Source organism: Lasioglossum baleicum, chromosome 13, assembly GCF_051020765.1.
Source record: "Lasioglossum baleicum chromosome 13, iyLasBale1, whole genome shotgun sequence".
Lineage (NCBI taxonomy): Eukaryota > Metazoa > Arthropoda > Insecta > Hymenoptera > Halictidae > Lasioglossum > Lasioglossum baleicum.
Window position 1 is genome coordinate 5,130,589 of NC_134941.1, and position 27,942 is coordinate 5,158,530.

A 27,942-nucleotide genomic window follows, 5' to 3' on the forward strand; every position below is an offset into this window, starting at 1 on the left:
ACTTGAATACAGTTCCATATTATCGAGACGAAACGCTCGTTATCTCAGTTTTCAGCGCGTATTCGTGGAAGCCCCGAAACACCGATTCAACGAATATTAGGGAGCAAAGTATCGCAGCTTGCGAAAGTGTATCGCTCGCGACTAACAGACGATGCAATTTTATCACATTGCGCTGCATATCGCTCGGGTATCAGACACGTTGCGTGTACGTGCGAATCTCGCGGTATCTAGATGCATTGTTATCAGTGGGTGCGGCGTCCGATCTGAACGTGGTTGAAGTCGATCGCAGCCGACGAGAGGGCCTCCGTCGAAAAGTGAAAGAGAAGAGGGACACCGCGATCGAAAAGAGAATCGAACAAAAGCAGATCGAGGGATCAAGCGGGAAGGAGATGAAGATAGTGCGAGGCGATCGGTAGAGGATCGGACACGAAGGAAAAACAACAGACCGACGAATATCTCGAAGGCGTCAGTCATTTATCCGCGTGGCACGGCATCCACGAAAGTGCGAGTGCAAAACGGAATCTTCAACGCCGTGAGTGAGTGACCATTTTCGTTCTGCGATACGTCGACTTCGCGACATTTTTGGTTTTAACGCTGATGATCTGGCTCCTCGAACGTTATCTCTGAGACGATCCTAGAGAAATCCTACTGTTGCGTGTTTATCGTAAGTCTTTCCTGGCTGTACACACCTCCCATTCCGAAATTTTCTATTTACTTCTGTAATGATGTGGTTCTACATGATTTGTAGAAATTGTTACTCAAGCCGTTCACAGGCCTCATTGGTTAGCCACCTTTCCAGTTCTCTAACATTTTACTGCCGAAGCACTTCGTTCTTGTTCAACATTTTACATCTCGAATAAGCTTTTTTAATAATTAGGCTCAACACCGCCGGCAAAAATTAAAAGAATTTTTACTTTATCAATTTCCTCTAGCTTTCACTTTGTGGAGTTAAATATTTTGTAGAAGGATCGTACCAAGTCGAATTATCTGACATTGATTTGTAAAGAAGTTGCAGGAAAATTTACAAATTTGTATTATTTAATCGTGAAAATTTAGATAAGGATATTCATAATCTTGAGAAATCAATAGCCTTGCAAACCAACAAGCTCACAAAAATCGGTAAATTTTAATTTTAAGTTTATCTTTGGTAAATTTTAATGTTTACAAATATGTATGGTTATTCATTTTTGTCCCCGCTTGAAATAGAAAATGCTCTACCAAAGACTAAAGACATCAAAAACGGTCGGTTTGATTATGTTTATCGCAGTTAGCGAATATTCAATTCTACTAATTATTTTCCTACACTCGCGGGCCTTTCTTCTTCATAATTAAACACTTAACCGTTAATGAAGAGCGAACAAAACAACTGTAAAACACTAAATTTATTACACTTCAGTCTTTTCAGATGCGTTTGTATCGATAGAATTTCTTTGCGTCAATATTGCCTATCAGAATACAGATATGAGACCGTCAGACACGTGCGGTGCGCAAATAGCAAAACCAATCCGAAATATTAACCAACCGGCAGTAGATTTTAATGTAAGATACGGATTTCTTAATGCGTAAATTCTTGAATAGTAATTCCCGTTTAAATTAACTATTTAAATTTACTTTCAATTAAATTTAAATTAACCAAGTTAAAATTACTATTTAAGCGAAGATTTTTAAATATATTTTGGATATAACGGAGTCATTAAAAATCCTATTAATTGTCTTCTTCCAAAAGAAGTAGTGACATAATTATCATTAGGTATATATTAATATCATATATTAGCATTAGAATAATTTTGAATGTTAATAGATTTGTGTGAGATGAAAATTTGTAATCGAAGGTTTTGGAAAATTGCATTAATTCTAACAGAAAACAATGAATGCTGTATGAGTATGTAGTACTTACACGTCTTTTGAAGCATGAAGGCATTTCAGAATTTATGAATGAGAATGTTTTTCAATGAAGTAAATTCTTCAAAGTTGCACTTCATCTTCGTGCAGCAACAGCCATGAAAATATCTACGAATAAATGAATAGCGTTATTGAGTATACATACATGCAACAAAGTGTATTAACTTAATAACTGTAATTACGGTTCTATATGTATACGGAAATGTGCATGCTAATAAGCGTTTCCTTCTGCAAAGCAGAATAAAAATAATTGATTATGCTGTACGGCCGAGTGCACAGTTTATTTTTCAATTTTCTTGTGTAAAACGGTACGAGGATTCGATAAATTTGAAACTACTGGCGCGGCAGGAATGCCGTCTAAATGGAAAGACAAAAAAGAGTTATGACGAACGTATGACCCAGTTGAAACAATTTATCAGTACTACAAAGCGTGTGCCGCGTCCTAAAAAAGGATAAATAACAGATAACGGGAGATAAGCGGCGGGCCAATTTATCACTACCGTCAACAATTTTGCAAAGTGCAACGTGCAAATGGAACTTTGTGCAGATACGATAGGACAGCCTTCCAAATAATACCTAACAAGAGTATGTAAAGAGAGTTCTGAGCCTTTACAGTGCCCATTACATTATAGAATTGAAATGTGTTGCATAGAAAGTAAATATTCTTCATTCTACAAAGTAAGAGCTCACCTCAATCATACAGATACGGTAAACTTTTAAAAATGTGTACCAACAACAATTAGTCATTTAAAAATTGTGTTGAAACCCACATGAATAACTTGCACAACCTAGCTCCAGCACTTTAAATATGCGTGTTACTGAAACTAGAAAAAAATGTTAAACGAAACCATTATTACTTATTAGTATACTGTGGATATTTATGCATTTATGACAAAAATACACACAACAAATATAAAACTGTGAAAACATTCATGAATTGAAGAATGTTCTTAGACTTGAGTGAAACTACAGAAAAGCTATTTCCTCTCCGATATCGATGATTTTTGAATATGTTGTAAAAATCAACATTTTGAACAACTTTTTCCGAGATATTCGTGAAAACCTGCCGGTACCAACCGGTACTTACTTGCTCCTATGGTTGTGCGTGTGTGGTAGCGTACGCGTCAGTATTGGTAGCCCGCCACCGGCCGTTATCTTCTGTTTATAAACAAGGCTCGTGCGAGCTTGAAGGTTCCGTGCACAACTGCGTATGCGAGGCGGCAAGAAATCCGCTTTTCGCATGGCCTCGCTACGACTTCACTGATTTAAAGTTGGTTGAGGTTATGAGAATTTCTTGCCGGCTCGTATAAGCAGTTACATATGCACGGAACCTTTACCTAAACAGAAGATAAGTGCCCACTAATACTAACGTGTACGTTACCACAGACGCACAAGCATACACAGAATTCATTGTGGTAGTACCGACAATTTTTCGCAACTATGTATTTATGTCGGAATGTAAGCAAGTTCGCACCTTTCGTGTATAAGAAAAAGTTCGAAATGTTTTACAACGTATTGAAAAATCGTTGACATCGGACAGATTTTTCAACAGCTTAAAGAAATAAACATTGTTGCAAACAAAAAATCTTTCTCGAGGTCTCATTTATCAAGGTCGTCGATGTTTTTGTTAATGGGGCTGTATACTTTCATTATTGTGAATAATAGGCAACATTAATACGAATCTAACAATCAGTTGTAGCAGTTGTAACCTACTTATTGTTTTGTAAAAAGTATCCTAGTCGTACTTGTTAGTTCAGAACTTCCAAACTGCACAATTTTTTGAAAAATCTGAAGTTTCGATTCGATACCAATATGTACTTCTTTGCGATAATTCACAAGATGGCAATCCCGATACGTAGCGTCTTGAAACTAAATATGTATGTGGTATCATATTAGATAAGGATAACACACGCGTGAATCAATCGACATTTCGTGTTTCAATATTGAATCCGCGTAAAGAAATCATCTGCCAAGTATACGTACCATTTTATATGCACGCTAAACTTGACCTTCACGATTGATGTTTGCATTTGAAACTAATCTAACGCCCGCCAATTCACTTTCCAATACCAAAAAGAACATGGACTAAATAGATCTAATAAATCCAACCAATTCCGTCAGATGTGTCGTTGTTGGTACAGGTGGCGTAAATTAAAAGTTGCGTAAAAACGTGTTAATCTGTGTTACCGACTGTGCTACAAGTAACTTCAACTCCTGCAATTATTCTCTCTCTGTTCCTATCTATTGATACAATCTATTCAAAATCAATTTTCTATGATATTACATTTTCAAAATTACATCTTTATCCGCTATCTTTCGGAAATTTAAAAACATCACTGACAAAGCGCTTGTCAAGGCAATCAGCTATTCGCACGAAATACTTCTTACATTTGTTCCTTTTTGCTTCAAAATGTTAACCAGAAATCAATAATGTTTAAAATGAAATGATATACATAGAGCACACACACACACACACATTATAACGAAATAGATGCACAAGCGATTCAATTCATTATTGAACCGCAACTGATTCAAAAACCATATTCCATACTTGAATTGCTTTTAAAATAAATTCTTTTACCCACCATCGTTGTTATTGTTTCTTATTCTTCGAAAATCTATGAATCAAGATAAAGGGTGATACTGCAGCAGCATTGACTGTAGGTCCAGATGCCATGTTCGCCTCGCAGCTCGCAGTAACTGATATATCTTGAGTGTTTCCCTCCTGTATTGCAACGCGACCTATGCAATGTGTGAACGCAGCTTTAGCGTCTCTCCGTCAGAACTGGGTAAAATAATACATAAATCAAATAGTAAATAATAGTCTATTTTATTTGAAACTTACGTGCACTTTCGAAAATACAATATTTCATTTGTTAGAAACGTTTCTAAAATAGTATTTGGAAAATTCTCAAAATAGTGAGAATTTCTGAAAACATTACTGTACAGGGTGTGTCAAAATAAGTGTGTAGACGGTCGGAGCGAGATTTTTAAAACAATAAGTCCGTTCAGTCCGACCTTGTTTTTTACAGTCAAACTTTTTTCATTGCATCGTATAGTAAATATCCATATACATATAACGAGGAACAAAAGTCTCAAAGACACCATAGATCACAAGTGAACCGTTCTCTTGAAAAACGGTTTTAAAATTGTATTCCATATCTACACATGAGTGTCCCAATAGTGGGTACAACCGTAAAGGAGGTAATTCTACAGGAGAAAATAAATTGAAAATATATATATAGAATATATATATATATAAATTATATATTTTACCTTTTTCGATTTATTTTCATCGTCAAAAAAACATTTTAAACACTATTTAGCACTAGCATTACCAATGTGTCAAAATGACTTATTTCTGATTTTTTAAAACTTCTTCATTCAAGCACACTGAATATATTCAAAATTTTTATTCAGTTCTGCTAATGACTCGTGTTGCAAAAATGTCCTCGTCTATGCAATGTGTGAACACAGCATTACCGTCTCTCCTTCGTCCAGTAGTGACATTCGAACCACGTGACCGTGGGATCGAGAACGCACGCGCAGCTCGGCAAGCGGGCGATTTACTGGCAATCTGGCACGTGCGTTCAAATGATTCTAGTCGCGTTCCAGTAATTTCCAGTATCTAGTAAGAATTTACAGTCTTGTCGTTTGTAACGAGTGTCATAGGAAGAAATCTGCAAAGAAACGCGAAACGGTGAGCGGCAGGAAGCAGTGAGTAATCGTGCCGATACCGCGAATCAATCGAAGCGCAGAAATCGAGGCTACGCGAGTCGCGGACAACCCACGTGTGGTGAGAATATCTGTTTTACATACGTATACGTGACGCTATTCAAGAAGCACGTCTTCTAACGAACATTGCAGAATCGAAAAGCATCCGACAGATTCGGTGCACTTATTTACGACTGATAAAAACATATATACGTGCCAGTTGTTAGGCCCCTTGGCTTTTTCCTGTCATTAGTGGTGTATTCTCTCGGGATTTTATTTTATCGCGCGGTTGATGTTGATTGCCTTGCAACATCGTGGGCCTGATTGCTATTTCCTCATTTCCGGTAAATATTTTTATCACTTTATCCTCGTCACCGTTTTAAATAGGCCTGTCGTATTAACTAGACAATTGTAGCAATAAGTGTGTGTGTAGCCATTATTGTTGCTCTTTTGAAGGACGATTATTTTCTTAATTATGCGCGATGAGACAGTCGATATTATTAGATGTGTCTTTCGCTATTAGTCTCTTTGTTCAGAAGTATTTATGTACTATACTGAATTTCAAGGTCGACCTCGCCGGTGTGTATGTAATCTTCTGCTTTACACACGTACCGAAATATCTTGCCCTTGTGCAAAAACCGCGTGGAAGTTCAAAATATTTTCTAAGAAGAAATTTAAGTTAGAGACGTATGATTTATATCAAAATTTCAGAAGATAATCTTTACCGTTTTACTGGTATATTTTCCTGAATAACGTCTTCGTTCAAACTGAATAAGAAATAATAAATCAATAATTTTTAATTTCCTGCACACGTTATTACATTTTATAACATGTTGTTTTGATTTATGATTATAAATATGCCGTTATTATAAAAACATTCTATCAATATTTCCTTCTCTAAAATACTGAACAAATTTTTCGAAAAGATAAGGATTTAATTATGTGAATATCTCTAAGATTTTAATTATGCAAATATTTCTATAAGAATTTAATTATGAATCTTCTATTATAATTAAGATAAAGTAAAATCTATAATTTTTGTCACAATACAAGAGATACAAATAATTTGCATAATTCCGTTTGTTATTTACAGATTAGTATCTATAAAAGATGGTGTCAACAACAATAATTGAAAATGGAAAAGCTAGCCCTCCGAGGAAGCCTTGCGCTGCAGGTGTTAATCCAGGCAATTATCAAATAGTTGGATGGGACATGGATACCACAGGCAAGAAGGTCATAGATGAAATATGCCAAATAGCTGGTTACACTCCTAGTTCTTCATATTCTCAGTATGTAATGCCATATAAGGATCTTGATCCTCCTGCTATGAAGAGGCACAGCATGAAAGTTGTGACCATGGGAAAATTTCGGGTTCTCAGGCACACCAAAACTAATAAAGTAACTATTAAATTGTGAATAAAATAAAGTTATTATATATGTACTTCGTAATATTACATTAAATAATCTGTTTTACAGGTAATAAAAGCTAAGAGCGAGGTATCCGCATTAACAGAATTTTTAACTTGGCTAGAGTCTGTTAAAGGCGATGCAACAGATGGGATCATATTGGTCTATCACGAACTACGTAAAGTTATCCCTGCTATATTATTGGAATCCTTGAAAAGGTACAATCTTCTGGAAAGATTTAAACAAACAGTCAAAGGATTTGCAAATGGCTTTAATGTTGCCGAAGTAAAGTGTACGAGTGCAGACCGTGCATTTACTCTTAGAGCATTATCAAAAACCTTATTTAACCATGTAAGTACTTTTTTATATAATTTACACTTATAATTATGTATGTTTAATTGAACATTGCAAAATAAACCAAAATGAAACCTAAGATTCATGTAACATCACAAAATAAGTTTAACAAAGCTTTTTCTAATTAAGGAAAAAGAATTAGATGATGCAAAAGATAGAGCGTGTTTAGCTCTCCAAATAGTGCAGCATTTAAGTAAACTGGAACAAAAAAGTGGAACTGAGACGAGTGGTAGCAGTGATAGCGACAGTGCCAGCAGTGATAGAGACAGTGCCATAAAACGAACCGTAGAATTTATTAGAGAATTTGTTCAACCAATAGAAGCAGAAGAAAAAGAGTATGCAGGTATATGAAATAGGTTGCATGCAAAATAGAAACAAAAAGAAATGAACAGATGAAACTAACATGCATACCATACTGACCTTGTTTCAGAACTGAAAATAGTGTTTCAACGTCAAAATACTTTAAAACCTATTTTTGGAGTTTTGTTCCGCGTGAATCGTCGTGAACGTCAACATGCTAGTCCCCTGCGGCGACTACTCGCTGAAGCGGGAATCGAATACGCCGAGCTAGAAGTTTGTATCTAACAAAATTAATTAACTATTAAACTGACATGAACAGCAGATCAAAATTGATTTCTTTTTGATTTTTTATTTCCAGAAAGCTTGGAATAATGGCAAGAAAGAAGGCTTAGAAAAGTTAATTAGGGAAAAACTGACAACGACCGAGGAGAAGAATATAGAAGATGTATTAATCGTTCTTGAAAGTCATTTTGATCCCGATAAGAAACCTAGGACAAGAATTTCGCAGGATCAACCTAGAATTAAGACGAAAAATTTGAAAAATTATCACGACCGACAAAACAACAACAAAAGCCATTCTGGTGACGAAAGTCCGGATACCACCACTCCCAATTCTCCGCTTCCATTGAAATCGGAGTCCGGGAATGGTGCAATTATACCAGAGATTAATAACTGATCGATTCATTTGTTACCCCTTATTGTCTTTTATTTAATCATAAGATGAAAATATTGTTTTTCAGTAACAGAGTTTAAAAATCATTCCGTTTATTCGTATGATAACGTTATTCAAGCGTGATAAATATGTGAGTGTTACTTGTTGCAGTATTGTATTTAAGTTTTATTTTCGTTACATCAAAGTATACACATATCGTATCCACACTGGATATAAAACGCTTGACTTATTTAACGAAAAGAGATATGTACAAATAACACATATTAATTATTTTTAGTTTGTGATAGAGATAATATTTGTTTTGTTTAACGTTTAATATTATGATTACTGTTTAATTTTTATGTAATCAGATTAACGAGTTGTAACGAGTGATGATGCTTAGAGACTGCTCGACGTATGAAGCCTCTTCAAATACTGACCCACTTTTCTTTTCTTAATTTCTGAGATTAGTATAAAATGTTATTTTCTACTGATGGAATAGTGTGTTCGTGTAAAAAGGACATTATTATATTAAAGAATATATATTTTTGTACTATGAGATTTATTGAAACGGATGATGTGCCACTTGTTGCATTTATACGCTAAATTGTCGTACTGAGTAACCACGATAAATAAAGACTTGAAAGCATAGCTATGGCTTTAAATCTCTCGTACGAACACTCCCGCCTAATTTCGTCTCGCAAAATTACCTGCTATAATTCGCAAACAGTTAAATCCCGTAACGCAGAACCTTTTTTCGTGTTATGGAAACGATGATAACTGCACGCAATAAAGGAAAAAACCAAGAAAAGTCTTCAGCGTGACTTCTCTGTAATAAAACGTATCTGGAATGAGCGTAGCCATCGAGATAAAGCTAGAAATGAATTAAATATATGAATGCCTATGCAGTGGACCGTTGTATCCGCTTATATGGGCTTCCATAAAGCATGCCAAACGCCGCAGAGCGTAAACAGGATAGTGCACCGCGTAGAAGATTAAAGAAGTACTTACTATCTAAGGAGACTATTGACATAAGGACGCTGCTTCTAGAATTAGGCGAGGCTTAAATGTCGGATCGAACTTTGTGAGAAGAAGTTGCTGTGATTCACCGCGAACAATCCATGACCACCTAACAGAGCATGAAACGCACAACGGAGTTTCTCCGCCATATTTCTCCAAGTCATTGAATAACAATACGGTATATTGAAGCGTTTGATATTTTTCTTAAGAACGAAATAAACTGCTGCTACTGAATTTTAAACTATTTTGAGATATTGGTAGCACTCGTAGACAAATCAAAGAGTACGCATTGAAATAATCACTTGAGAGTAGTGATAGAATTTCATTGTAATTTTGATGATATAGACGACAACGTATGTTAACATTTGTTACGTCTTTTATCAATATACAATGCGATTATACATATAATTAAATCTTCGTACAGTCAGACAATCACTGTTAATTGATTTCCATCGCGTAGCACAAGAGTTATGCCTTCTTCATCATAATTGGAGATGATAAATTTTAAATAAAACTGTATTGCATACGGGAGGTTCATGAATCACGTAGAAGAGGAAGGAGCAGTGCTACTAATAATTTGATAATGAGCATTTGTCTGTATTTCCAGCCATTATCTTAATGTTATTCCATTCACGAACAGCATACAGTGGAGCACAATATATATTCCGAATGCGGTGTGATCACTGTAACAGAGACCGAAAAGAAAATTGATGCAAGTGGGAGATCTTTAATTTATAATGGTAACGGTGTTCGGTTACGAAATGCATACGAATTTTCGGAGGTATTATAATTATTGCTGTTTACATTTTAATTATAATGAAGCTATCTAAAAAGCAGAAAGAATTTACATAACCGTTTGGTAAAGCAATCCCACGTTATTGCAATTTTTCACTTAAATATTAAAATAGGAAAATATTACTTTTAAATTCCCTTAAATATATAAATTCAAAATAAAACTACAATTGGTAATGAAAAACATAAGTTACATGTATGTGGTTCTCTTCTTCGTTCCTTGCCATCTTATTTGGTGCAAAATAATGGCTGAATTCTTTCGCTTCATGTTTTACAAATAATTCTAATCAATGCTATTGCTTATACTGCTTGTTATATATCTTTCTAAAGCTCTTATTGCTGAATCGATCTTCCTGGAAATAATTTTTCTAATGCTTAGTAAGCAGTATGATTTAGTAGAAAAATTACTCAATCTTGAATAAATAGAAAATCAATATTAGAAATTTATGTACGGTACAGTGCGAATGAAAATTTCATTGTCGTAAAGTATCAAGTAAACAATCTCACGGTTATTCTCTTCTAGGAAAACTGATTCCTCGAAACGATGCGCATGCACAAAACGTTACCGTTCGAGGTGTTCACGGGCCGAGCTCAGCGGCGAGAAAGAAGCAAAAATAAATGCTGTTCTGCAATTTTATTACACGCGTTATCCGTCACATTTCGCGGGTCTCGGATTTCTGCGTCCGTGGAATTCTTCTCGACTTCCGAATACCTATCTCCCATGCGGCACAAGTTCAGGATTGATGGATACATACACAAGTTTCGAGCGGCTACTACTCCGGAAGATATAGACTACTGAAAATATTTACTGCATCGCGTAAATTCACCCATCGTTAATGTCCATACGTTTCCTATAAGAGAAGATTTTCCTTTGGAACTCTAAACTTACAAACGGCGATTAAGGTGAACTTGAGAGAGAGAGAGAGAGAGAGAGAGAGAGAGAGAGAGAGAGAGAACTATTTATTCGATCAAATACTTATTCTCGCCATTCGTATGAAGAAGTATTTAAATAGAGTTGCATACACGCGATGCGTAGATTGCGAAGTGCAATTGAAAACAGTGAAAAGATTGAAAGCAATCAAGAATATGGATACACTATTTTCAACATATATTACAATCAGCAATGATAAAAATTAATTTTTTCTTAGCCGCTGCATTAAAACAAAATCTAGATGTATACGTTGCTGCGGTATCTTGCAAAGAATACAGACAATTGTTATTTTGCACAAACATCCTCAGTCTAATGATCACAAAATAATTTACAGGATACCAGTATGCGTTTGGCAAGCGTTCCACCCTCAATAAAGCAATTACAAAACAAAAAGGCCTGAAACTAGTCGTTTGACCACCAGCAGTAGATTTCGCGTTAATAACGAATCTTTTACAAGAAATCAGTCTGGACAGGTGTTCTTGAGCGGCCACGGTGCATGCGGTTTCAGTTTTTATCTCGAACACTTTCGTGATACGCGGGTAACGGATACATTTTCCGTCTTGGAGCGTAACAAACGATAACGGTCGACGATTATTGCTAAACCCCCTTATTCTTAGCGGATCGACGTAACAAACGTAATTACAGACGAGTACAGGTGCTATAATTGAAACGGTTCCCTCGTTAAGGGTATGCACGCGTTACGCCGAGCCGGGGCCGAAACGATTCGATTTAGTTAAAAAGCAATCGTTTCCGCGCGCGAGCTGGCATGAGAGCTCGTAGCAAGCCGGTCGACAGAATCGTTCACCGGCGCGGCGCGGCGCCTCGATACACCAGCTAACGGAAGAGCAATTTTCCCGGGGTGAATCCCGGTACATTCGGAACGCGTGACATCGCACTACGCTCTATTAGTCACCCGGGGCCCACGACAGCTACAATAAACCGTCACGAAAATCACCACGTGGACGACTCGTCATTCTCACTTTTTACACGGAGCATCTGACGGCCGCGGCCGTGGCAAAGGCGGCTAATGAAAGCAACGCGCTGCTCATGCTCACTCGCTCCGGCTACCGCACACTGAGCCGTTTCCATAAAATACAGTTTTCTTTCGATATAAGTCGATGCCTGCAGGCGCTTTTCGTCGTATTACGGATGAGGGTACCGAGTGGTCTAAGAGGGAGCACGGAGAATGAGCGAGAGGCGAAAGGTAACGGCAGATCGTAAAGTTCTTGGTCATTTTCAACAATTTTGCAGCTGTGTTGTCATATCGTTCACGTTTCGCGGATAAAGTAAATACCACAACTTTTACGAAAGATGTATAAAAATAAAAGTTAAACGCAACGAGTCAACTAGCCCCGATCTCCTCTGGTTCCGAGGTCCAAATTCGCGATCCAATGACGAGTTAAAAATAAGCCGCAACGTTCTGAAATTATCCGGTATATGTATATGTATGTACATAACAGTTTACTATCACGGCGCGTGGCCAGGCGAATTAATGACACGCAATTATAATTCCCAGGGAATCCTTCATTTTTGACACCTCGGTTTCATCGCCGGTAGATCACCATGAAGTTTTCGCGTGCGCGTTTCCCGTAATAACATTCTTCCTGCATATCGCGAAGGAAAAGAGATTCTTCTTTTTCTCTTCGTCTGGCTCGTTTCGTAGCGTGTCCGGAGCTCGGTGCTTCGATCGTTTAATGCTCTGAATAACTTGATCCCTCCCCCTTTATCCTGGCGAACTTGAAACACCGTGTTGGAACAACGAAGTTTCGGTCTCGTTGCGCTTTATTTTTCGCAGCTGCGGTGCTCAGACAAAATTCGTGTCTCTGATAATTATACGGGGTCCTCGAGATTAATCCGAAGAAGTCATTGTACCAAGAAAAACAGTTAAAATTCCAGGAAAATGTAGCTGCCACGACCTTTCTGAACTTGGACCTGAACCTGCTGCAAGCTCGCTTCGCATCTTCCAATTTCGTCATCATCTCTGCGATGGTGACCATTGGGGTATCGTTGTTCCGCTATAAGATGACCATGTTTGTTTCGCAATAAGAGAAAATCGCATCATCTCTTCTTCTTTCGAAGTTGTCGACACCGTGTCAGAACGAGGGAAATTATAGTAATTTTACTTCATTATTCTAACACTTAAAGAAATATTTGTTCATGTATTATTGCATCGATACAACACGATCGTACTTGATGTGAACGTTTGTTTTGAATGTATGCACTTACTCTGTAATGTTAAGCTAATCTTGTTTTTGTTGCAGATGTTATGGTATTGTAATATTCCAGGCTGTTTGATCGAATGCCGACATTGACCCAAAATCAGCGCACCGGCAAAAGTCAGCAACCGGCTAAGCAATTCGCCGTTTATGCATGTCTGAATCACGTAATGTTTCGCGATTCCGCCAGTTCACTGATGCTTCCCAAGCGGAAATACCTCGACGTGTAAAAGAAACCGAAATGAAATTTTATTTCGCAGCGAAAATGTTTCACGGATCATAATTCTCTTTATTCTTGATCAATTGCCGAATGTTCTTTGGCAGAGTAAAATATCAAGAATATGCGAATTTTGTGTTCCGATTGTAAATGAAAATTAATCGGTAACATAATATGATATCAAGATAGTAATGCTTGAATATTCATATTTAATTCAGTTGATATTTAAATTAGTGACACGAGCGTATTAACCAGGAATCTGCTATTTTAATTCAATGAAATGGTAATGTGGCTTAAACTGAAAGTGTCTTCCTATCCTTTTCAGTCTTTAAAGTAGCAGACGGTATTGAATAGTATGAATAATACAGTAAAATTACAGTCTCGCAATTTCCTGAAAAATGATGATACAATTCAGTATTGTATTAATTACTTGTACATGCATTAAGTACTAATTGTAAGTTGAAAATGTTCTTAATAAGAACTTTCACAAGATTCTCTTATGTTCGTGAAGTCACATCAGTAGTACTTATACTCGCACATACATACCACATGTCTATGTTAATATTCTGTCGACACTGGAATTACGAGACCCAGTCAAGTATTTACGAGGTATTAAATTATAAATACGCGTTTAGCAACGCTGTAAGTAACATTACCTGTCACGTAGATATTAAATATATTTTTCATACTATGGCTTCAATAATTTAATCACCTATAAATCATTTGCGACTGATCTTAGCATGACCAGCTCTCAACAGATGAAGAATAGATTTCTGAATCTAGAGATGATATGGGGATTTTTCTTTCCTATTTATAAACCACATTATGTTCCTTCAGTTGTGGTCCAGGTCCTGTTCCATTCTTCTTTCATAGTCGCTCTTACATGGTTAGTAAAACCTTGGTATGATGTTAGTACGAAAGACTTTGGTGCAAAAACAGGTAACTTGAGATTTTGAAAATTGTGTAACTCTTGCACCAAAAGAATCATACATAAAAATATATAAAACCTCAACAAGTAGAATTTCACTGAAAAATTAACTTGCCCAGTTTTTGCACGAAGGTCTTCATTTCCTGGTCGTTGATCGTCACTTATGTTTTACAGAAATAAGACACTAGGTTGAGCATGTTATCGAAACAGAAGGAACGGGTTGAAGAAACTCGATGATCGCGATCTCGACCGAGGATCGAGAGAAAGAGGACGTGGTGTCCGCTCGAGGCCGTCACTGCTCGCGAAGAGGACTCGGTAAGGATGGTTGTTAGCAGAGGCAGCAAGCATGCATTAACAGTACTCTGGATGGGCCGGTGGTTCTCTGGTTCCTTGATTTCCGTTCCTCCCCTCCAGGAGACGGTACCCGTTGAAGGAACAATCTACCACAGAAGGGAGAATTCTTCCGTGGTACACGCGCCGCAGTTCATCGGGAATCTTCGTCAAAATTGCATCCCTCATCGTGCAGTCCTTCCAGATAGGAAGTGTGGTTTTTTTTCGTACACGTGTTACCGATCACCGAACGAGCCGAGTACAAGGATAGAAGAAGAATCAACGGGAAGATCATGTTGACGGTTTTGATCGCTGGATTCTGCACGGTAGGTCCTGTTTTAAAAAATTTTTTGCTAGATCTCTGTCACAGAGATCACTCTATCTCAAATTCGTCAACGATTTTTAGGTACACACGTAGACTCGTGTAGGTATTTTTGCGGAAATTTGAATCAGAAAGGAATTCATTTATAACTTATAAATTGGGTAGGCTTCGAACTGACTTGTTCGACTTAAATTGATATATCCTATGATTATAAATATTGTTTTCACATTTCTACGTTTTCTTATTATTACAGCAATAAATTTACAACTTCTATATTACAATAAAAAGCTGTATATTTTTGCATGAGAAAATGTAAAAATCATTTAATGATTGATAGTTCAATTTCAAAACAGTCTTAAACAGAGTAAAACATAGCACAATCATTTTCCCAGTTTTAATTCGTATTACATACCTGGACTCTTAGTGTCCATATAAATGAGTTATAAACATCAAGAAATTTTTCTCGTGACAGAAACCACAGTCGATTTAAACATTCGAGCATCTCTTTTACAACAAATTCTTAAAACTTGATCTACAATTTTTTTGAGCTTGGTATACTGCCATCTTTGCAATTATTATTACACCGTGAAGTCCTTACACTTTACATAATCTTTGTTCCTTATGTTTGTTCTATAAAACAGAGGCAACGTTTCAACGTTTTCAGAATATGGAACCAAGACTAAAAATTTATTCGATATTTGCAAAAGGTATACAAGTCTCAAATAATGTGCGCTGAGGTTTGTGAATGTACGAACATTACAGAGTAATATGGATAGAGGCAGTTTGATGTCATCTTGCCGAAACGGGAAAAAAGGAGAGAATTTATGGCGCCGTAAAGGCGCAGTTGCGGTTCTCTCGTACAAAACGGAAAAAATATATACTGTATATAGTTATCTAGAAGGCAATCGGGAGAGAGGATTCGAGCAGGAGGACCGTTTTACGTAACAGATTTCGGTTGTTCCTTTCCTCTCTTCCCGTTAAATTCCCGGGCATCAATCGAATCTGCCCGCGCGTGTGCCACTTCATGTACACCTTCACGTGTGCACATTATTAAAATGTGTCGACGTTTACGCGTCCCAACGTGCGTGTAGAAAATCTACGAGATCTCTTTTCTACACTGAATTATTCACAAGACATTTTAAGCGACGTTATTTGCTATTCTTATCTACACATGCCGCAAACTGCGTTTCTTAATATTTGTTCCGACGTGCTACTGTTAGGTGGGTGGAAAAATGATCAAATTCCATCACTTTGTGTTTTACAAATGATTTTTCTAACAGATCTTATTGCTTATCATTTCGGAGCTTCGTTATTGCTTAGTTGCATTGAGATAATTTTTCTAGCGATTAATAGAGTTTACTTTGAGCAGAATTATTCAATCATAGTACCTAACAAAAATCTTTAAGACGTCACAAACCCACTTCGACATTCTTCAATAAGTTATATTACTTATGTTTTCAATCGTTACGATCAGAATTCAGAAGTCGTTTAGTCACGCGACTTGACAGAAACGCGCTAGGAGAAACTGTTCGGTTAATAGAATGTTAGAAAATAAGAGGAATTTATGGAGTTTCTGACACGTGCAGCAGGATTTTATTATAGTCTAATAATGAAAGAATCTCGAAGAATTTCAAGAATGTTGAAACTGAAAATCGTTTTCAATTAGATAAAGTTACTTTCATACTGCAGCTTCACCACATTCCAATTGCGCAACTAGCATAGAAATTACTGTACACGGTGTAAAGAAATTATATGTCGCGACTAGTATAGGATGATTCTATGTATATCCTCGATTTGGTTAAAATTGAACTAAACAAGGTGCCGCAAGATTTACCTTGACCTTGAATTTCAAAAGTGCAAAAGGAACCATGGGTCGCAACTCAATACGATGCAATTAAAAAAATTGTTGACCTTTTGACCTTAAAATTCAAGGTCAAGGTCAATTTTGCGGCACTTTCCTTAGTTTAATTTCAAGCTAGTAGCCGCGACATATAATTTCTTTACACCCTGTACATAGAGTCATAGAGAGAAAGAGAGAGAAAAGATCCTCCAAATAGAGTCATTTAATGTTTATATATTAATTTGGCACAAAAATTTCTTTATTAGCCATCACCTTGTATCGAAACTGTATATTTATAAAGTTTCACTCGTAAAAACTATCTCATTTGCAATGATAATTTAGATAAATATTATTTTTCTTAATACGAACATGTTACTAATAACGTTTTAGGACCGTAAGCACAGCACAGACGTGAAAATTACAATTCATTCAAATAATTATACATAGAGTGGCACGCATATAACTGTTAAACAATACTCTTTTATATATCCGCCATTACTTCATCGAATTTTCCATTATTCTCGCGAACATAATTATTTCCATTACTATTCACTGACCCAATTGAATTCCCCGTGTCGCCGGCCTTCTCGTGCACCGGACCAATCGGGGCTGTCTAGTCGATCGAAAAAGTGTTAGCGTTTCGATAAAAATCCGTTCAAAATTGTTGCAGCTTGGTAGTTCATTCGAAACAAAACCTGATTCAATTTTCATTAATACCACGAATTGAATTCTTCAATTACTGCTATATCGTCATCAAACATAATCTTATTTTTCTGAAAACAAAACGATTTTCAAACCACGTTTTTAAAACTTAGTTTCTATAAGTAAGAATAAATAAAATATTTCTCGTTGCATTTTTTACAAAATGATTATCTCAACCACTTTCCCAGAAATAGTTCCACGAAATACTCATTTTATAAATAACGTTTTTGTTTAAATTATAAATTATAAATGATAATTTCATATTTTAAACAAATGCCTCAGATTACAACGTAATACAAATTCGAAAGTATTTGTTCCGTAAGAACACTATTTGAAGAAGTGCCCGAGGCTATCGTTTCTTTCCATAAAATCTCCACAAGATATCTTCTTAAACGAAATGTAAAAGTCCGAGCAGGATTTTTTAGACACCAGAGATAACTGTTTATTTCGTTTCCGGGGTTGCTCTATAAACTGTACCAAGTAGCATTATCTTATAGAATGCATCGCAGATCAGGTTATTGGATCTATCATTTCGCAAGAGTTAATCACGATGCTTGTCAGTATCTCGAACCAGAACACTTTGATATTGACCTACCTTGAGGAAATAACCATGACCTATACCACTATTACTCGTCTGGCTGACCGTACGATGGGCAACCTGTATGGTACGCATAACGAATATCTTAGGTGGGCATCAGAGCGTTTCTTTACACCGTTATTCGAATTGAAGTCTGTTTTCCACGCGTGTTGGTCACCTTGTTTCATATCGAAGGCAACGCCACAGTAGACACTGCGATAAACGCGGAACAAGCATCTGCCCTGGGCGGTAATCAGGAAGAGAATTCGAGTGACTCGTGTTAATTAAGACTATTGCGGTTCTGATGTCGGGAGGTTAATCAAGATATTACCCAGATATTTAAGAAAGAATTTACCGGTGAAACAGATCGTCTTAATTTATGGGAGGCTGTAATTTGGATGTTGATTATCATATCATATTCTGAGATGAAGTGTTATTTTCTAAACTGCTATATGAGAATTTCTATTTTAAGAAATCAGAAGACTGTTTTGCATTAATTTTTTATATGCATAGTTGCTATTACTTGGAGTATTCCAAAGGTTGACAAGAAATGGGCACAGTACTTTTATGGATGTGAAAAGATCAAGTGTAATATTCTTGTAAAATCCAAATTGGGCATGTCTCCATATCTATAAAAATTAAAGAATTTGGCTCAGAATGTTGCAGCACAAACGCTTATTATTCGAATCATATGTAAACTCTTTGAAAAAGTACCATTAATCTAAATTCTTACCCAGGATTGGGCTACAAACAGTGATAGAACCTGACATTTTCATAGAGCAATAGAGATTAATTAATTTCTCTACTAGGGGAAGGAGAAAATACATGTTTTGCTCAGTTGTGTACACCATAAATGCTGAAATATGCGGTCTGTTCATGATTGCGGTCAATTTAACTGAGTAACAATTTACTCAAGTACGTGATTAAGCTGTGGACAATGTATGCCGGAGGATTTCAAGAAGATAACTGCTATAATCTGACATCTCGTTTAAAAAAAATAATACGAGCTGTTTTGACCCGAACTAGACAGTTCAGAGTTTAAGACACCGCTTCCTTTTGAAGTGGGACATCACTTATTTTCGTTGTAAAAAGTAAAGTTCTGACATGATGTGGGTCACTGTGCACGATTACAGGCAAAACTGAATGGCTTTAAATTGCCGTAAAAATAGGGAGCAACTTCTTTTTTTCATTATGAGTACAACGAACGTGCGTTTTCGTTTCCTGTAATCTATCAAATAAATGAGGATTTTTAGAACACGAAAACAAAATGATCTGGACGGAATAATTATTATACAAAAGTAAATGTAATCCATACAAAATATACCGAATAATTTTATTTGAATGTTGTTGTTTGCAGATTAAACTCATTAAATGCGCGTCGTTATTATGTTTCATTATCGGTATCAATTCATCAATTATTTTACTTTATTATTTCCTTGATTATTCTGAGTCTTTTGCTGAACATATAAAAAAATTGGAAATACTTTTGCATTATTTCCAACTCCTTACAATTATTTACAAAAGAAATAAACGTCTACGTGGCTCCTGCATCTTGCAATTTTTATTTTGCATAATAATTCGTAGTGTAACTATTGGAATGTACAATGTAGAAAAAGTGTGCAACCTATTTTTTGACGACGCTCAATTAGCGAAGGTCACGCGCGGAAGCCATTGTAGCGGAAGGTATCACCGAAATAGAGAAAACAAATCGCGGATGGGAACGCGAAGAATTGTGCACGGAAACGTCACGAATGTTGCCCGAGCAAAACCGTGTAGATTGTAGATGAATGACGGTGGTATTGTTTCAGGTTGCCGCCACCGTTGCCCAGGATTACGAGGTCTCTGACATTCAGTGCAGCGGTGCAGGATCAGCCGCTGATTTGCTGACAGCAAAGATCAAAAGGCCAGTCGGCTTCAGAGGGGCGCCACTTTTTGCCGACGACAGACCCGCCAATCCGCTCACCGACATTCACTGCCAGATCAGGCCAGATCCCAATGATCCTCAGGAAGATAACTATTTCCTGAAGGTTACTGACTTCTCAAGATGCGGTGTCCTCAAGAGAAACGTGAGTCGCCCTTCGAGAATTCGTTTCGCGCGCGCCGCGATTAAATTCCTCGGCCCCGTGCGAACTGTTACGGGCACAACCGGGCCTCTGTACTACATTTGCTCAATCTTAACACGTTCACATTTTTATCAGGTTGTTTTTACGGGCTATATAAATACTGACTTTTGGCTGCAATGTTGTACAGTTTCAATTTTTACATTGCAGGCATTTTTCGTTCCTTATATTTTCTACTTCTTCTTCTCTTGAGCTACCAAACCTGCGGCCACTTTTTAACACCCTCCTTTATCATAGTGATTATTTTTTTAACTCTGCGATCTGAAGCGTTCCTCTCTTTTGTTCCAAAACTTCCCCTTCCTAATATTCCCGTATTTAACTTTACCAACCTATTAGAACAGTTAAATAATACTACAGTTGTTCTTGCATACCATGCGACTGTGATATTACTGACGCATGTAATGCAAATCGATAAAATAAGTATCGGTGCAAAAGTCAATTCCGAGTCTGTACTACAGGAGAAATTAATTTCCAAGCCTTGTGGAAAAAATGGTGTTGCCCATATAAGGCCGACGAGACAGTCAACGTGTTAACCTGTTTGCTACCAGCGCAGCGTTTACTTTGACAACAGTCGTCATAATTATAAATCGACTGCGAACCTTTGTGCAAACTAATTTGCATCTGCTGCAAAAAATAGGAACCAGTTAGCAATTTATTTACTTCTTCAATAATTTCAGTAAATAATAAATTAATTTACTTGCAACGTTCGCCTAGATAGAATTCCGACACTATGCCTATGTACTTTTATAATTATCAAGTGTCTGCTTGATCGACGTGTTATCCTTCAAACTTCAAACTAGTTTCCTCGAGATACGACACATAGATGGAAATGTTTCTCGCACTTCTGAGATTACTAGAAGTCCTTGGTACATCAATCAAATCGATCTTGGCTCTACGTTTATATTAATAAATTAAAATATGGCACCGTTTTAAATAATCTCTAATTTCTTTCATGAAGTAAATGCCACGACGACTATTTGGGTAGCAAAACGGTTGAGGTGCACTCAGATTTTCCTTAAAGCTAGAAATTCATCACAGCTACAGCAGTGTAACAAGGACTTCTCACTTGACCGTGACCCAAGAAGTGAACACTTGAAAGAGATACAGACATTCAGCACCACTTCAAGAAATGGGAGAACCTTTTCCATCGATATGTCGTTTCTCAAAGCAATTACTCTGAAGAGGATCACCTTGAACGTTAAAAAAGTAATGCAGAGAGGTTTTACAAATATCGTCTCACCTCAAGGAGTAAAACAAATACCAGCTCCGTAAATACATACCTCATTTAAAAATAGGAGAGAAGAAAGACTGGTTTACAGATCGTTTGGAAATCGTTTTTATAAAATTAAAAAACAATTGCACAGCTTTGGAATGGCTTTTATTTACTTATAATAGCTTATATTACTCAATCGAGAGTAATTGCCAGTAATATCGATCAATTGATTCGAAAATTCTTTCTGTCATTCTACTAAGTATGATGATTCATCAATTTTGACAGAATAATCGAAAGATAATGTAATATCGCGACGTAAAAAGTTATATAATACCTACGACTATGTATCATATCAAAAAAATTGTCCAAGATAAGTAAATGCAGCAATGACCTAATACAAAATGATGTAAGTTTGTGAATGATCATTTTATTGAGTATGCAATGGTGCTCCGAGTTCTAGTCGCATCCATTTAAAATGTCGTATTTCGATTAAGTTAGCACATAATGTGAGAAATATATTGTGATGATAATGTTAACACATTATAACAAAAATCTCTAAAAGTCTAAATAAATACATTCTTGTTAGTATGTATACCATTTTTCCTTTATTGATTGATGTCTAAGGTAACATAATCATTTGTCTTGTAATTAAAGGCTGGGCGAAAGGGTTACTGAAATATAAACTGTTTCAATATTAAGATATAGAATTAAATTTTGAGTTCTCTTTTACACTGTCGACAGGGTTTCATTCACCTGAGAATATGGTTTCCCGCATTTTCCGGCGTTGTAATGCTAGCCGATCAAGAACTGATCCTCATGTGTCGACCGCCTGAACCCACGTTACTTCGACATAAAGCTGCCGGTTTTGCAGGCACGTTGTAAGTAGCATTTTGTGATCAAAATCCATATTACTGAATGTACAGAAGATTTCTACAAATGCAAGATATTTTTGAAAAATGTCCCCTTTTATCGATACACAATTTCACAATTACAAGTTATTTATTACTGGTAGGTTTAGCATTAAGTGAACGCTACTGTATAATATGTAGGTCGAAACATTCTGAAATTAACATCCCTTTTAGCCCACACGGTGCAAGGGTGTCCGGGGTAGTCGAAGAAACCCCGGGTCGTTTGGAGTACGAGGTAGCTCTCTATCGGGAAGCTACGGGAAATGTATCGGACGCATCCGGATCTCAAACCGTCGATCAGGCGGTTCCTATCGGCACAAAACTCCAGCTGAGAGCTAGAATCAGCTCGGACAGCGCATGGGGATACATTAAACTCTTGGAGGTGACTGTCAGTCCTGATCCTGATCAACCTCACGCACCAGGAAGTGTCGTCCTCGTGAAAGACGGCTGCAGAAATCGAGACTTCGCTTCAATAATTCCTCATCAGCCGGCTCGATATCGGGAGAGGAAAAATGAGGTTTTCCTCGATTTTGAAGCGTTCCTCCTGAGCTCGATGAGGGAACGCTCCACGTTGTGGATACACTCGCAGATTAAAGCCTGCATGGAACCACAGGACTGCCAACCGGTAATGACACACAGTTCAAGGGTTACTCAAGTTACATGGTTCACTTGTTCAACCGTTTTCACTACGGATTAATTCCCTACCCAACATTTGCTCAACTTAAGATGGTACAAAGACTAACGAATAAGATACGGCAAGATTAAAATCAGATAAATAATAGTAAACCGTACTTCTTCTCAGAATTAGAACAAGCAACGAAATGGACTTGAGTATTTTTCGTTTTAAATATCCTTATAGTGCTCATAGTTCGAGATACATAAATCAGAAAAAAACCATCGAGATTTCAACCCCATTACGAGTTTTTTGTTAAACTTAAAAACGTAGAATTTTTGTCTGTAATTGAAAATTGCATGAGACAAGTATGACCTACCAATACAGAGAAAATCAAAACATGATAACAATGCGATATAATCCTTCCTTATCTTATCTGATTATTTGTAAAAACAATGTTTGAGGAGCATACTCTGTATCCTCGCGCATTTTATGTGTCCGCGTTTAATTACAAACAGACCATTATCTTTCACAATGTTGAAAAAAGGTACGAAAAAATGTTTATATGGAATTTACAAGAAACTTTCTGACCCAAAAATGTTTTATTCACATCATCCGTTAGTGCTTTCTATTAAAGATTCAACAATATAAAAAACATATATATTTGTTTTGAACGATTATTTAAACATTACGCGCACAGAATGACGAGAGACTAAGAACTATTGTATATTATGATCGTATGTGTTTATAGGATTTCTGTTTGGACCTATTTGAGCCATCGGGACACGGAAAGAGAAGAAAAAGATTTTTAGAAGAGGAACCACCTATATTTCTTTCTAAAGACAGGCGTTCGATAAAAGAGTACAATGATTCGACTCCATTCACAAAATTCAAAGATAATATAGAATTTGCAGTAATGATGTCTGACGGTGAGTGTTGAAATAAATTCAATATTTAAGGTAGCCTTTGAATACATCAATTTTGAATCAAACTAACATTCCATAAAATTAATTACTGGTTACTTTCCGACGGTAAGATTATACCTTTATCATACATTTCATCAGTTTGTAACAAATTCTTGTCGAAAACATTTGCGTATCCATATAAATGCGTACAAACGCTAACACAAAAGTGTAAACAAAAATACAGAATACAGCAGAAACCATTTTCAAATAACATTAAATATTTGAAACAGTACAATATCTTAACAAAGCAGTGGAATGAATTCCAAGTTTAAATGCTTATAGTCAAATATTAAATTAACGATGGTCCCTAGTGACAAGAAATGAATGTGACCTTAAAGATAAATTATAAATAAACTAATACAGTAGCACTGGGATCGCATATTATTATCAACAATATACGTTAAAATAATTGTATTCTTAGTCGATGAACACACAGGATTGAAATTAATTTTTGTGATTTTTCAGATCTATATCAAAAAGTTGCCGCCGGATTTGAAAACAGCTGTGGTAGTTTTCTTTACGTTGCTACTGGATTGGGAGCACTTCTCGCTTTATCAGCCTTTATCATGTGTTATCTAGCTTTGCGTTTACATAATTTGTCGTCGACTATACCGCAAAATAAATCAATCGACGAACTCATCCGAGACCGAGCGCGAAAATATTCAGAGACAACCCAAGGCTACACCGGTCGATCAACTGTACAATAGCAAAATGTTGCACATTGTGTATCATACATGACCAAACTGATCACCTAAGCCTTGTATGCCGAAGGGAAAGACCAAACAATCCACGGTGTACATATACAAGAAGTATAAACTGCAGAAATAGCTTAAACTTGTTATAATAAGCGTGGTAAAAAGAAACCTTATCTTGTATGCCAAGTCTCTACAACAAATTATTAAAAACAGTATACATGTAAATAATACGTACACAGGGTGAATCGCTTTAACTTCGTATCCCAAATAACTTCTTGGTTCATAATATAGACTATAGACACTAATGGTTCAATATTGTCAAGGTAAATGATTATACGCATCACTATCTACATTATCTACAATGTCATAAAAGCGAAAATTGTCGACAATCACCGAAATTTATACACTTGTATATAAATGGGTATGATAACAGGATGATAACACTTTAAATCATTGGTCTTGCTCTTGCAACAACTACACTGCATTAGAGATGTACTACTGTGTTACATTTCTGAATAGAGCAATATGTTCCAAGGAATTTTGACTTTTCAAACTATTATTTGAAATGCTTTAAACTTTAAACGCTTTTTAGAGTGATAGAGTATGAAGAAGATAGCTGGGATACGTGGGTACTATTTGAAATTGGAAAATATAATAAAACTGAATAGTTTTATATAGTTTTTTTATAGGAGTATTCACTAAATTGTGTAACATTATTTGTAATGTAAAAATCACGAGGACAAATTTGTTTTAATTTACGAACTCTAACTGAAATGCAACTTCTTCGCTGTTACTTTCTTAATTGATGATTCACCTTATACACGTTCCATACAGCCAGGTGCACAGAAAATTGATTACCTTTAAATATTCGCACTCGATATTTATGACTTTTTCACTCGCTTTGAAATCATTTTTACCGGTCAATTTATCGAAACGTACCAAGTGCTATTACGTGACCTGAAAGAATCTTCATTTATAATAATAATTTGAAACTCGATGTAGAATAATAATTTAGATCCGGGTTTCATAAAGTGATTTTATAATTCCGACACAATGTATATACATACACATGCCAAAATATTTATATCTATAAATAAAAATTGAATGCCCAAGGACGCTTACCAAGACGTCCTTTGACAATCAATTGATTAAAGTATTTACAAAAAATAAATACAATAAAATATCTAATTGTGTACATGACCGCGTGATCCGATTATTTATTATAGAATAAGGTATGATTTTATACTCGTGCATGCGATCATAACTTTAAAAGTATTAAATTGTTTGTAAAAAAAATTCAATCGATTATTTGATTTTGCTTTTCAACATTTTATAACGTATTGTACTGTTCTATACTTCTATATAAATATATAGTGCAATGTTCAGTAACAGGGTGCGATCGCACAACGACCTATGTGTCCGAATAAATGACAATCAACAATAGTTGATAGCATTAAAACATATTCAGAACAATTTCTACAATAAACTAAGCAATCGAATGCACGCATACGAATAACGCATATACTAAAGTGCGTAGAACCGTTTTACAATCTAACTTTATGTGTACGCTCAAAACCACTCTTTGGTTAATGTTCTAGTTTAGAATAAAAATAATGTAACGTTTTGTTACAAAGTGTGGCACTTATTATTTATTTTATATTCTTTAACATTTACCTATAAATATATATATGTGTGTATATATATATATTCCCCTTGTATAATGCATCATTCATTCACATTAATTACACGTATCTATTTAACAGGAACGATTGCGAATATTACTTTGTGTGTGTAGTAAATAAGTACATCTAGATACCGCTCAATGAGCTTTACTAGTACGTAAAAACAAACAGAAAACGTGCATGTTTCACATTTTGAAAGATCTAATTATACAAAAAACAACAATGACTGTTAAATGATCAGCAACATTTAGATGGCAAATAATTGTTTTAAATCTTAAGTGACTGTTAAAGAGGATTACGATTTTACTCTACTTTATGCCTTTACACCAACCTGTTTAAAATAAAAAAAGTAATGATACACTGTATGTTCGCTATAATATTTCGATATTATTAAATTTATTTGTAAACGTTCTATGTATTATTTTAAGACAAAAAAATCGTAATATTCTACTCAGTCCCTTAAATATTACTCGTGTTTACATACCAACACACAATTCCTGTCTTCGTAGATAAAAATTCCACTTACATATTAAAATTAATAAAATGTGTAAAAATCAAGGGACACATTATCTTTGGCTCTAACCATTTCCTACACATTAATAGATAAGTTATATAGACGTCAATACAAAATTATACGCAATAAAATAACACAAAATCTCAATATGATTTTAAATTATTTTCGGATTTTACGATAATAAAACCATTGTAAAAAAATAAATTATGTAAAATCCACGGATAATTAGCTATGCGGAAATGCAAGTCTTATACGAGACTTATAAAAGCATTCTAATAATAATTAGGTCGTTCTTTCTTTCTGTTTTTATACATACTTATGCTTCTATATGTAATGACGACTGTGTAAAAATTAAACATATTTACACTTTCTTAATAGTATGTTAATATTAAATAGATGTATAATGTTTATATACAATAATTAGACTATGAATGTCTAAGCAAATTCATCATTTTCTGCAGTAATTTATAAAAGCTATAAGTAAACTAATTAACTTTGCTTTGTTAAGCATATTACTGTTACAGATCAAATTTAAAATAAAATGTTTACTAAATATCATTCATAACTTTCATAGAATTGCACATTCACAGATAGAAGTATAAATGCAGAACGTCTGCAGTATAATGATAACATAGTATACTTCGTTCTATGTTTCTCTGTTTAATTCAAAATTTGTAGATATGCACAATGATATTTGTGCACTTTCGTCGTTGTATGTCTTTTTCCCTTTTTTGTTGAACAGCGAAAAATGTTAAACAACACTTTAACGCGGCAATACTTTATCTACGTTAATCATAAATAATTAAGCCACATATATGTTTAAACGTAAGTAAATAAGTTAAATATCAGTGTGATATCGTATTTACAAATATCTCCATAAAATATGATTATCACATGCTCTGAATGATCAGAGTAAGTTAGTCAGTCCTCTTTTCGTTCTCAGACATTATTGATGCCTCATACGCTGCTAACTCTTTCTTCTCCTTCCTTAAATTTCTGTCCTCAAATTCCAATCTGTAATTAAACAC

At 35.7% G+C, this 27,942-nt stretch overlaps 3 protein-coding genes across 6 annotated transcripts in view; 2 read left to right on the forward strand and 1 right to left on the reverse strand.

Moving 5' to 3' along the window:
- The window catches only part of Pect (phosphoethanolamine cytidylyltransferase), a 173,746-nt gene that overhangs the window by 142,361 nt on the left and 3,443 nt on the right, over nucleotides 1-27,942 (reverse strand). Inside the window, exon 6 of the mRNA XM_076436343.1 lies at nucleotides 1,898-27,928. Within this exon, the coding sequence (XP_076292458.1) occupies nucleotides 27,832-27,928 (97 nt within the window). The 3' untranslated portion in view covers nucleotides 1,898-27,831. The remainder of the gene's footprint in view (nucleotides 1-1,897; nucleotides 27,929-27,942) is intronic.
- Exu (maternal protein exuperantia) lies at nucleotides 154-8,980 on the forward strand. Of its 4 annotated transcripts, none has more exons than XM_076436340.1 (6): nucleotides 154-536; nucleotides 6,710-7,014; nucleotides 7,093-7,374; nucleotides 7,507-7,720; nucleotides 7,808-7,950; nucleotides 8,036-8,980. In XM_076436340.1, the coding sequence occupies exons 2-6, from the start codon at nucleotides 6,727-6,729 to the stop codon at nucleotides 8,351-8,353; spliced, it is 1,245 nt and encodes a 414-aa protein (XP_076292455.1). In that variant the 5' UTR covers nucleotides 154-536; nucleotides 6,710-6,726; the 3' UTR covers nucleotides 8,354-8,980. The 4 variants fall into 4 exon arrangements, with proteins under 4 accessions (XP_076292455.1, XP_076292457.1, XP_076292456.1 ...); XM_076436342.1 differs by having other exon boundaries at nucleotides 523-664; XM_076436341.1 differs by lacking the exon at nucleotides 154-536 and adding an exon at nucleotides 5,500-5,698.
- LOC143214852 (uncharacterized) lies at nucleotides 14,250-26,958 on the forward strand. The gene is made up of 8 exons (XM_076436338.1): nucleotides 14,250-14,391; nucleotides 14,608-14,748; nucleotides 14,848-15,089; nucleotides 20,013-20,270; nucleotides 22,279-22,415; nucleotides 22,620-23,070; nucleotides 23,810-23,987; nucleotides 24,489-26,958. The coding sequence occupies exons 3-8, from the start codon at nucleotides 15,057-15,059 to the stop codon at nucleotides 24,728-24,730; spliced, it is 1,299 nt and encodes a 432-aa protein (XP_076292453.1). The 5' UTR covers nucleotides 14,250-14,391; nucleotides 14,608-14,748; nucleotides 14,848-15,056; the 3' UTR covers nucleotides 24,731-26,958.

Bases quoted from the DNA above. Each gene is read 5' to 3' on its own strand.
- Exu (XM_076436340.1), top strand. From the start codon at position 6,727: ATGGTGTCAACAACAATAATTGAAAATGGAAAAGCTAGCCCTCCGAGG. The intron at 7,015-7,092 runs GTAACTATTAAA...TCTGTTTTACAG, and splicing joins GGCACACCAAAACTAATAAA to GTAATAAAAGCTAAGAGCGA. The intron at 7,375-7,506 runs GTAAGTACTTTT...TTTCTAATTAAG, and splicing joins CAAAAACCTTATTTAACCAT to GAAAAAGAATTAGATGATGC.
- LOC143214852 (XM_076436338.1), top strand. From the start codon at position 15,057: ATGTTGACGGTTTTGATCGCTGGATTCTGCACG. The intron at 15,090-20,012 runs GTAGGTCCTGTT...GTATTGTTTCAG, and splicing joins TGATCGCTGGATTCTGCACG to GTTGCCGCCACCGTTGCCCA. The intron at 23,988-24,488 runs GTGAGTGTTGAA...GTGATTTTTCAG, and splicing joins TGCAGTAATGATGTCTGACG to ATCTATATCAAAAAGTTGCC.